Source organism: Embiotoca jacksoni, unplaced genomic scaffold (assembly GCF_022577435.1).
Source record: "Embiotoca jacksoni isolate LCO1_2020_lvr unplaced genomic scaffold, fEmbJac1.0.p SCAF_17, whole genome shotgun sequence".
Lineage (NCBI taxonomy): Eukaryota > Metazoa > Chordata > Actinopteri > Embiotocidae > Embiotoca > Embiotoca jacksoni.
This window is the reverse complement of record NW_027185307.1, coordinates 9574165-9586192: the sequence shown is the minus strand read 5'-3', so window position 1 is coordinate 9586192 and position 12028 is coordinate 9574165. Positions and strand designations below refer to the sequence as shown.

Here is a 12028-nt window from a genome sequence, read left to right as displayed (position 1 = left end):
ATCTCCTGTCTAAATGGCCCGGTTATACTGAAATGTACTTAATCTATAAGATTAAATGCCTGAGATCACATTCTTGGAGTGGATGTAGAATTTTCACTCAAGTCTTCACAAATATATCAAATGAGCTGTAATTGTCTTTTTCTAACTTCCAAATAATTCAATAACTTTGAATTTGCCAAACTCTGAACTTTCCCTTCATTGCTTCATTGAAGCCCGCCATGTCATTGAGGTACCTTGTGTTTGTTTCAAATCGAGTTTCAACCAGTCCGTACCACTCGTGGTGTATCGGGTCTTTTAAACTTACTGTTCAGAAGACAAGCGTGTGAAAATGACAAATGAATGGATGTCATTTTATTCTATAAGTGAAGTGAACAGGGTTTGCCCTGGTTTCTGAAGGGCTTAGTTCCTGTGGTAGTGGTGGGCAGTAATTCGATGAAGAGCTATGTGTGTTTGTTAAGTAGTTGTGTGCTATTATTATTACAATATTCATTTAAAATTGCACTCGGTAATAATCATTACCAACACCGGTAAAACAAAGCTTGGAGGGAAGCTGTAGTGGTTGTAGGTGCTGTGAAAGAAACGCTCGGGTGCATCTGCAGCACCAAAGTGTTGTCATGGCCGGGAGGAGCCTGGCAAAGCTGGAGAAAAAAAACAAACAAACAAAAATACACGCGACCTTGTTCCCCTGCTGAGCGAAAGGGGGCGGTAGTGCACCTCACACGGCGCACCAGCCACGAGAAGAAGAACGCGGTTGCTATGCGACGACTCGACACAACACATTGCTCGGCATAAATAAACATTGCCGGAGCGAGCCACCTGTAGTTCAGGCCATCTGTGTGCGACTTCGTGTGAACATTTCTCATCTGTCAGACCAGGTAACGTTATACGTTCTCTACACGCATGTTATACAAGTGGTTAAATGCGCATTTGGCTTCATGTACCCCAAAAAAAAAAAAAAAAAAAAAAAAAAAAAAAATCCCTTTCAAACGTTAAAGTGACGTTTAAGTATATGTATGTCTGCGACTCTATTTACCTTTAAATGAGTGGAGCAAACGAGAATTCATGGACAAAATGTTAGTTTGACATAATAATATGGTGTCCTCACGTTTGTTTTTAAGCGGTTTATAAAAGCAGATGTTGCTGCTGTTACTATAAAACACAACATATTACAGGTGTCTGACGTCAGAGTCGTATTCTCAAGTCTTTTCCTTTCTCACTGCATCACTCATTCAAACATTCAAAGGTTGAAATTGGTGAAAGCAACTGTGTCTGTTGCTGTATGAATGGGATCCTCTCCGGCACGGCTCCTTTCATCATAGAGGAGCAGCTTTGCTGCCAGGATATCTTTGAAACATGTTTCATGGTCTTCACCTGCATATTCCTCTCAAACTGAAACAGCAACACCAGAAACCTAAATTAAGTCTTGAGAATCAGAACAGAATATTTATGGTAATTTTTTTTTATTGTCAGTGTGGGTAGTTTTTTAGTTGCCAGAGATCTGCCACATTTTTTTTAATTTTTAATTTTTTATTTATTATTATCACTCAAATCTGCTTTCTGCTGCATCTCATCTGCTAATTGGACTATTTTGTAATGTTTATATTACAGCCATGCCCACGGACACGTTCTACTGTTCCCAACAAATCAACATCCCTCCAGAGCTGCCAGACATCCTCAAAAACTTCACAAAGGCAGCCATCCGAACACAGCCGAAGGATTTGCTGGTGTGGTCTGCGGCGTGAGTCTTAATCTCTGTCAGCGGTGGTTTGGGGGAAACAGGGTAGAGATACATGTGATTGTGTTTTATTCCAGTCTAATACTCTCAAACAATGCCATAAACACGGGCTGCGGTGTCTCCAGGCAACATCATTTTATAAGAAGGCAGGCCCTTTTCACCTGCACGTGCCTTATCCTTGCATTGACTGAATATAATTAGATCCCAGGGACTTCTGTGTTACTGCAGAGGTTAAACTATCCGACTTCAACAAATAAAAAGCATGCTGCAAACTACTGGATGAAATTATTACAAATATAATTATCGACCACTGTAGCTTGGCAGCGTTCACAGCAAAAGACAAGAAAGTGAGTCATATGGTGAGGCAAAAAAAACATTCGGGTCTCCTGGGTTGCAAGATGTTTACATGCTATTAAAGTAACACCAGACTCTCTCAGACGTACAGAAAGTCATGCTGCCTCTCAATTCATAGTCAATATTATTGAACAAATGAGAGATAAGCTACAGTATGACTGGGAAACTTCCCACAAACAAAACTACAACACCTGATGACGGATGCAGCGGACGCACTCGTGCAGTCATCGCGTTAGCCAACTCACGCCTCAAGTCTTGAATGGTCAGCGCTTATCACTTTATATTTGAATGACAGGTGATAGAAGCAGGATAAAGCTAAGGCCCGTGTTTAATCATATATGTGTGCCAATAATGCAAGTGTGTCCTCTCCCAGATACTTCAATGCGCTGTCGAAAGGACAGTGTCTCCCTGTCAAGGACAGGCTGGAGATGAATGTGGCCACCCAGAAGACAGACACAGGGCTGACTCCAGGTCTGCTGAAGATCCTCCACAAACAGGTATTTTCTCAACTCACACAGCTCCTCACACAATTGTTGCCTTCATGGTGAAAGACAAAAATGCAAATCATGTTTTGCATATTTTCCAGTGTGATTTTGGATTTGCATGTTCTCCACAGGCTGCATTCTGTAATCGATGTCCTCATCTGTTTGTAGGTGTCTAATCATTAGTTACAGGAGTTTAATATTCACATTTGGCAACTGTGTTTGTGTGTGTGAGTGTTTCTGCATATTGCAGTGATGCTGTTTCCCCATGCAGATCATTAAAATTGCATATTATTGTAAACCTACTTTATCTCACCTGCGACATTTACCGGCATCTTGGTGTGGTGGATTCATTAAAAGAACTGAATAATTAATATTTCTTTAAAGGCCAACACTTAAGCAACAGGCTTAACCTTGTGAGAATGCTGCTCTCTGTCTGTCTAGACGTATTACTTTTTTTTTTTAACATTTAAACTGTTATCAAAAGAAAATCTGAAAAAGAAAAGTCTTTTAATTTTATGGCTACAAATCTACAACAAATGCAGAACTGGGATATTTACATTTGTGTTAATGTCCCAAACAAATCTCTTCGTTTGGAGTGGGAATAAACTCCATCTTGCTGTTGTTTATTCCATAGCCTTTTATACATATGAGTCTACCATAATCGGATCACAAGTATGCCAGATTCTCCAGATGCCTTGCTGCTGCTTATCTGAGTGTATCATCTGGTAAAGTGGTAAATAACATGATTTTTTTCCCCTTAAATTTACTAACCCCCCACTCCCCCCCACCCAATCATAGCTGTCCCCGGGGCAAATATGCAGAAAAGAGGATCTGCAGACCAAATGGAAGAGCCTGTGTCTACCCATGGATCAGCTGAAGAGCCTGCTGTCGTTGGGCAGCTTTTGCTCAGTTATCGACTGGATGGAGTTTTTTGCTCTGGGCTGCAGTACTCTAGGAGGGGTGAGATGTTACATAAGGCCAGATATAAATGCTAATTCTACTTCATGCCACTTCCTTTGAGCCCTAAAACCAACTGTGAGGCTGAGCACAGCTGGGGATCCTCAAGCAGTCTGTTCATCTCACTGTCTCTTCTTCTAGTTCTTACACTACGTAGGATCCAGACATCCGTGATCCAAGAATTATTGGATAAATTCTTCTCTGGCGATGTGAATCTTTGCAGCGCTGTTAAGCCAAGGATGTTGCTTAAAATATGCAGATAGAGCAGTAGAGACAGATTAAAGGGAATTTATTTAAAGCATGGAGAAGGTTTCAGAAGATGACTTAGTGTCTGCAAAAGCAAACGCAGCTAAGCATTAACAACATTTTGTGCTTAGTATGAGTAGTTGTGGATCGGATGCTGCCGCGTACGAGGCTGTCGAACACTTTGACCACATGAGGGCAGTCTTGTTCTGCACTGATGGAGCTGTTTTTGAACTATCCCTGAACAAGCATGTGTGCATGGAAGTGTAATTACAGTGTGCTGTAATGCTCAAACAGGATGTGGTTGTCCTTGAAAGACAAATGCTTGTTGTTGTGTTTGGTTCTTTTTTTCTGTTGTTGTTGGGGGTTTTTTAGTTATTTTTTTTTTTTTATAATACTTCCGACTGATTCTCTGTGTCTCTGAACACTTGTTCAGACTCTTGTGAGTTCTCTGAAGTTTGCCTGTGAGATCCTGACTGAGGATGAGGAGGGTGGTGCTGCCAGGATCCCGTTCGACACCTTTGTCAAACTCTACACCTACCTGGCCCAAGTAGACGGGGACATGACTCAGGACCGCATTGACAACTTCCTCAGCAGTCTGCAGCCACAAGTGTAGGTGTCGTGTGTGTGTGTGTGTGTGTGTGTGTGTGTGTGTGTGTGTGTGTGTGTGTGTGTGTGTGCGTGCGTGTCCTCAGATGTACAGCTGAAAGTCCTGCATTAAGCAGAGTGGATGTCGTGGTGGAAAATGAGGCTGTTTTATATGCATCACCAACAGATATGCTACACAGTTCTCTTTTCTTTTTTTTCTTTTCTTTTTTTACAAACAGCATAATTACTTTCCTCACTTGAACCATCTCCCATTGGATTCAGCTACAGTCAGATCTCATAAAAAGCCTTTATTTCACTCTTTGTCAGTCATCGGCGAGGTATTAACTCGGAGGCAAGAGAACTTGTTTGGACTAACATGACCTCAAAAACTCTCATGTGGCATGTACCACCAAGGGCATAAGCAATGCCACTGCTATGTTTTGTGCAGTGATGACTCTGGATGCACTGAATGCTGCTTTAGCTCTGTTTGGCCCAACATTCCTGCCAGTCAGTGTCAGTGTGCTAAGAAGCAGAGGCAGTTTAAGAGCCCCAGCCTCAGATGATGTTGTGAGATTGTGATATTCTCTGTTGTGAAAATCCTTGTGCTGCTGAGTAGAGCTGTTGCACTGACACACTGGCTTCTCCGCCCGACAGCAACAAGCAGAACGGCATGATTCAGGTTTCCAACTTCTACGTCAACAGGAAGTGAGAGGAGGAGAGACAGGAAGCAATGCAAGGAGGAAGGAAGGAATAGAAGTAACAAACTAATGGTATTCAATTAATAAATGGACCAGCTAATGCTCCTTCGAGCACAGCTGTTGTTTCATTACCAAGAAATCGGTCCCATTAATTGTTTGCATCAAGCACAGCGGGTTATTATTTGCTACTGTCCAGCTGAAGGAAAGCTGCTGTTCTGAGTGCGGTTGGAATCTTTTAATGAGCAGCAATAGAAGCACAGAGCCGCCTTAGACAAACTGTGAGCTGGAGTGTGTCTATGCTTTTTTATTTCCCGTTCCCTTCTGGGTCCCTGGTCAGCCAAACTTAATTCATCATGCACACAGCCTATCAGCTTGCTGCCTCGCCACATTTGGCCTCTCTGCTGGTGTATTCATTTTGCCCGGCAGATGAAAATGAGGAGAGGTAAGGAGATAAGCACGGAGGGCGCGATTTTCAGGTTGTGTTCGAGACTTGTGTTTTATTCACTCTCCCATGCAACGATGTGAAACAGGCAAGTTGCAAATGCACACTCAGACAGGTTGTTACGCTGGTCAGAAAGCACACAAAATATCATGCAGGGCCAACAACTCTGAGGCGCGCGCACACACACACACACACACACACACACACACACACACACACACACACACACACACACACTTGAATGTTATATCCATCCTTTCTGAACTCATTTAAACACATTATTAAAAAAAAAACACAGTTTCGTGATTCAGAATATGCACGATATGACTCTCTTTTCATACTTACATATTTTGTTCTCTCTTTCTTACACGCAAAACTGTAGCTGCGTCATTTTGGGGAGAATTTCATCAGGCAGGACAGGAAACAGGATCAGTGGGACTTCACATTGCATTCACAGTTGGCAGTAGGTTTTAGCGGTGGAGGATATACACGCACACGCTGAAGCTTACCTCTCTCAGGATTGCAACTGCGGCCGAGTCAAAGGGAATTGGAGGACAGATAGAATCACTTATAACCTGATAACGGCAGGCTCTCCACCCGTGTGACACAGCAGAGAAGGAATTTGGTCAGGGCTTAAAAAACTGATCTTTCTGTGGACCCCACCCCACAGTAGACCTGAAGCTAAACAGTATGTTAGACACGTAAAATATATTATATATATGTAAAATAACTCGGTGTTAATCTCAGAATACTTTTCTATTTGGAAAATTCGGATTGTGGTCAATAGATTCTATTCACGTGATGTCTGAGATAATATCGGTATCAAAGATTGGGCATTACAGTTCTTTGCTTTACATAAATGACCATTTACATAATTACTTTTGGTTAAATAGCATTCAAATGAGGATATGTATGACACAACTTGAATTACAAGGTTAACTAGAAACTGATTTTTAAAGATTTCCAAGAAGTTTTAACACAATAATAGTAATGTCCCAGATAGAAATAGAGACAGGTGTAGATTTGGACTCTTTTGGCCCATTTGTTTGACTGCAGGAACTTTACCAGAAACCTTGAAACCTTTCCTAATGAGGTCAAAGTATGTTTTTGGTTGGATGTCCAAAAAGTCATTGCTTATGATTTGGTACCTTCTAGTGACCCAAGAACTGCTGTTTGCACTGCTAAATGTTGCTGACTTATGAAATGCAAGCACGAAGACCACATTATGCTTTGTGTATTCATTCAGACTGTAAGCAAGCACTTTTTTTTTTTTTGCTAGTGTCAGTATTTGGGACTTCTGGTTCAATTTTGATTTTGCTGATGCTTTAAAGTACATTTTTGTTGTTGACTGAGATGTTTTATTTTTATTACCGTGTCTGTCATTTGTATTAAAAAAGAAAAATACCGGGAAAAAAGAAAAAAAAAATCAAAACAAAACAGTAACTCTTCGCTGCTTGAGAGACTTGCGTCTTGCCTTGTTTTCAGTACACCTCTTCACCTCTGCACATCTTCCTTCATAGATTTAAAAATCCCAGCCAACTACAAAGACAAACACTCTTGGCTCAAAGCGAACTACTATTATTTGCCTGAATCTAAATGCACTGAAACTGGCACGTGTCCATGTTTGGAGACACCACTTGTTTACTTATTCTATAGGGACGTGACCGCCATGTCAGGTCACACCTGTCCTGGTCGACAGGTCTTGTAAAGTAAATTATACTCATAATAATCATGTAAAATCGACCTAAACAATCCACCTTGTGGTTGACGCGCAGATGGGTATTCCGGCATTTACTGACCCTGGGAAATAATCACATGTTCTTCAGAGAATTCGTATAAATGTCCTCAAATTTCTGTGGCACAAAAACATAGTTTTAGGTGTATCTTTTTAGTACAATGTTCACGCTTACAGCTCCGGTGCTGTATGCCCTGTTGTTTTAGGATTTTGAAACACAGAGAAAATATGATGTCATTGCAAAGATGTCAGTGCTTTAGGAATCTCAGCTGCAGGGTGGACCATGTTGCGCAGCCTTTTTCTGTTTCTTCAAGCTCTGCTTCATAACATCGCATCTCCAGGGACACGTCGAATGTTGCAGAGCAGTGCGAAAGAGACAGGAGATGAGAGAGTGGACACAAAAGCTCCCTCAGTGTGCCTCTGTGTAGCTGTTGTGTAACAGACTTCAGGGTAAGAATAAGAGAAAAACATGATTAATGCTGTATTCAGAGTTTGCAGAACATGGATATTTGATCATTCTGTGAGCTGTACAAAATGTTGTAGGCCTTTTTGTTAAGAGTCTTGTTGGTTTAATCAGGGATGAAATGAGGTTTGGCTTTTAGTGTCAGTTTACTTGGATAAAAGTCGAGATAACAAATGCCATCATTAGGGATAACTGGGGAATTTTCAGTAGCTGTTTAGTTGTATCTGTGTGACCGAAACATATGTCATGAATGTCTAACATATTTAACGTGCATATTTCAGGGCGTTCCAACATGGGATGATAAAACCTCTGGACTTTATCCATAGGGACGATATGGACTCAACTCCTTCTGGTTCATCCAACTGTGCCAGAGCAACATCAAGAGCCGAATAAGAGCCCAGAGAGAGGGGATTTGTAAAAGCCGTGTGTTTAAAAGTAATAGTGGAGACAAATCCTGAACGTTCTGTCGGTGCAGCACGAGCGAATCAGCTGAAAATGCCTCATGATTTACAGAAAAAGAATGGACATAATATCACGGATATCATCTGGGGTTTTCCCAAGCCTAGATTTGTGTTTAACACTCACCACCACCTTAAAACTAAGGAGGGATGACGGACACCTGTCAACCAAGAACACATCCCTAAAGCATTTTTTTTCTCTTTAAGCCTCATTATCTTCTTAATGAAACAGTGAGCTTGTCATCTCTACTGTGACACACATGAGCTGATGTGAAATGAATTATTGAGACCTGCACTCCCTGAAAAACAACTACGTATGTAATTACTTTATGTATGTCGTGAGAGGAGTTGTGAGATTTTTCCACTAATTTGAGCACTTCTGTGAGCCACTACCCTGCAGCCATCATTTCAGACACTCCTGCATTGCCTTCACAGCTCTGTCTGACATTCAGGCGGAGGTGGAGGACCTTTGCATTGTGATGCTGCTCCATGCTGTATGCTTAATGGAGATTGTTTCATTCTGTGTAAGGTTTTTGCATCTACTTATTATTAACACTGATTTTGTGTTTGGTCTGACAGTATTTGTGAAACATATTACTAATAAATGAAGTGCATTTGTCCAGACTGTGTTTGGGAGTTGTTTTTACACGCATGAACACACACATCACAAAAAATGACTTAATTAAGGGCCATTTCTGGCTGATTAAAATTAGTTAATTACCACTTGTAGACAATTGAATTTCTCCTACTCAACCGGCGACAAAAGCTTTAAGTGATGCCCTTAGCTTTTGAATAGACAGTGTTGTCTGTCCTGGCCTCATTAACTGATTAAACAATAATATCAAGAGCTTCTAATTAATAATCAGCATATTAGGCCTTGGCTGTGAAGGGGAAAACAACATTTCAAAAGCAAATTTTGGACACAAACAGCCCCATTAAAACCCTGACGTAAACACCTGATTTGGGTCACATTTTCACTTCATCATACACACACACACACACACACACACACACACACACACACACACACACACACACACACACCTAACAGTTCAGTGCTTGTGTCCCGAGGAGACTCAGAGGAGATCTTTGTACTGGACTCCTGCTGTACGCCGTAGAAGAGAACACGGTGCGTGGGTGTTTTGGCTGTTTGTGGTTTTAAGGGAAAATAAATGAATGACTGAAGGGAGGCATAGAGGACCTCGTCTGAAGCTCCCAGCAGCAAGGTCATGTTGCGCTCATGAGGTGCATGCAGGCACATGCGAGATCTTCCGAGGAAGGTATTTCTGATCAACAGAAGACCTCTTTACATGAAGCACATTCCACAACACCTGAATTTCCAAGCTTAAAGGAACATTTCGCTGCTTAATTATGTGAGCATCCATTCTATGCTGATGGTCATAAACAGCCCCTTTGAGGGCATTTTGTTTGAGTACCTTGTGCATGGGAGCATCTCAGTAGTTGACTCATCCTATGTAATGGATCAAGGACCCGGTTTTAACCTCACCATTTTACAGACATTCACAGAAGGTCTCCAGTCTCCTCACTGCATGTGATTATCTGTCGAGGGATTTAGATTTTTCTTCAGGTTTGAGCGAATGCAATCGGCTGTGAGAGTGATAGCATTGCTAATGTGCTATTTAGAGGTGGCATAGGTCTGGATCACAATGTTATCAAAGCTGCGTCGTGTTCCAGTTTTACAGAGTACATTAGTGTCATATATCAGTGGTTGTGCTGCATACTGTTAAGGGCATTATAGCCACTTCAAGTGTCTACAAAGCAATTTTTTTTTTTTTTTTCCCATTCCAATGAAATATATCAGATTTTAAACCATATACTTGTAGCTACAGTAAATTATTCTAACCTATTAAACAGTTTATGTTAAGCAACAGGTTTTGTGAAGTATCAAATGCACTCAGTTGTCTGTTAAATGTACTTGGCTAAAAGCTATGTGGACTGAAAAAGTCCTCCATTAAAGTCTGTTATTTTAGAAAGGTATGGATTTAACTTTGTTGTTATCCTTGAGTTGTGTTACACTGAGTTTTTCTTGTAATTTGTCCATGCTATTTATCTGAACGATTGAAGACATCTGAAAAGGTTTCAGGTAAAACAGATGAAAAGAGAAGTAAAAGATGGTCTAACTGTTCTCCAAATCTTTATTCATGTTGATGCTGATTTGAAGTGTCACTGACAAAATTTCCTGCACCGAGCGGTTTTTTTTTTCTTCCTTTTTGCTCAAGGCTTTATCTATCTGAGCTTTAGCCTTGTTCAATTTGTATTTCATTGGCAAGAGCTCACGTTTGTAATTACAGTGTTGCTTTCAGCCTTCTGCCTCTGTCTCTCTACAGTGGCGAGTTAACATGATTCGAAATCTATGCAAGTAGATCAAGTGGATAAATGAGTGAGCTGAAACCAGGTTCATGTTTGTTTTTTTGTACATGAATGTGATCTTTCAGCCTAACGTCACTGGAGATCTTTTAAAATCAAAGCTGGAGATATGGAATTCTAGTTTATCAACTCATGTGTCCCTGAGTCTTGATGTGGCTTGACCAGAACGTTAAACTACACATATATATATCTCTGGAAGTGCTAACACTGACTGTCACCACAGCAGCAGACTGATACCATAGAGATGGAAGAGTCACAGGAGAGCAGAGCTCCCAGCTGGGTGTAAATGAAAGCTATGATAATTATGGGTACACACTGGGACTGCTATGCACTTGTTTTTTTCCACAGCAGGTGATGTCAGCAAGCTGATGTTTTTTTTAATTACGGAGATAAAAAAAAAAAAGAAAAAAAAAGGATAATCTCTGTACATTTTAAGGCTATGTCAAAAATATGTAAAATATATTTTATTAACATTAAGTAGAGGTCAAATGTGCACCATAAAGACCTGTAAGAGCTACCTTACCACATATAGAATATTTGTTGTAAGGTCCGAATTAACAGATGAACCACAGAGCCTGCACATTCAAAGACTCTGATGCTTCAGATCAATGCTGATTCATTTCAGTGACATACTGTTGGTTTGGTGGCCCACATTTTTTTTTTTTTTTTAAAGCTGAATTGATTGATTTTAAATAGATATCTCCCTATTTTGGGGTTCACGTTCAGGCTATATTATTTTTTGTGGCGTAGGTTTTAATCACATTTCTATAACAAATCTCTGTGGTTGAACCCACAAAGTCGATCATTTGGTTTTGACCACAGGATGATTTTTCTACAAATTAGAATGAATTTTCTATGTGATTAAACTGGTTACCCAAAAGCACACACACAAGCCAAGCCTCTCCATGGTTCATTGCCAAGTAATGAAGGCCAATCTATGTCTCTATTATCTGGACTGGCTGGTGGCCAACGAAATGAGAGCGGAAGAGAGAGTGAGGGGCTGAGAATGTGCCAAGGCTGTTTTTCAAATAAATGATCTCAGAATCATATAAAGGATCGTGGGAAAATGTGCCACAATCACTTTAATGACGAGCATCACTTCATTTGAAGACAATCTGCCTGAAAGTCGGTTGGTCCCTTATCTGTCTACAGTATACTTTGTAGACATTCACATCAAATAACTGATTATAGGCTGGCACGAGAAGGCTGGTTTTTCCTTTTGCAGTGTTTCCGGGTTTAAGATTAAAAGTATGGGAAGGGAGGATATTACAAGTAAACTGTTTATTGACAGAATAAAGCTAGAGAGATAGAGAAGTAGAGAGAGAGAGAGAGAGAGAGCGAGATCCCAGTCGCGTCTAATCGGATTAAGTGACTGGAGGTTAACAGGCTCGAGTCTCTCTCCACCCTACATAGGACGCTCGTGTACGCAGCACTTTTACTTCCAGCTGGAGCTCCACTTTTTTTGAAATACCCAAGTCGTAT

The 12028-nt window shown here is 40.8% G+C and overlaps 1 protein-coding gene across 1 annotated transcript; it reads left to right on the top strand.

Annotated features, from left to right (window-relative positions):
- Positions 1-778: 778 nt before the first annotated feature.
- Positions 779-8780, top strand: ropn1l (rhophilin associated tail protein 1-like). The gene is made up of 6 exons (XM_069151529.1): positions 779-875; positions 1609-1738; positions 2463-2586; positions 3373-3534; positions 4211-4386; positions 7982-8780. The coding sequence occupies exons 2-6, from the start codon at positions 1611-1613 to the stop codon at positions 8091-8093; spliced, it is 702 nt and encodes a 233-aa protein (XP_069007630.1). The 5' UTR covers positions 779-875; positions 1609-1610; the 3' UTR covers positions 8094-8780.
- The last annotated feature ends 3248 nt before the right edge of the window (positions 8781-12028 follow it).

Excerpts from the sequence above, each read along its gene's own strand:
- ropn1l (XM_069151529.1), top strand. The coding sequence starts at position 1,611 with ATGCCCACGGACACGTTCTACTGTTCCCAACAAATCAACATCCCTCCA. Across the intron at positions 1,739-2,462 it reads TTGCTGGTGTGGTCTGCGGC|ATACTTCAATGCGCTGTCGA; the intron begins GTGAGTCTTAAT and ends GTCCTCTCCCAG. Across the intron at positions 4,387-7,981 it reads AGCAGTCTGCAGCCACAAGT|GGCGTTCCAACATGGGATGA; the intron begins GTAGGTGTCGTG and ends TGCATATTTCAG.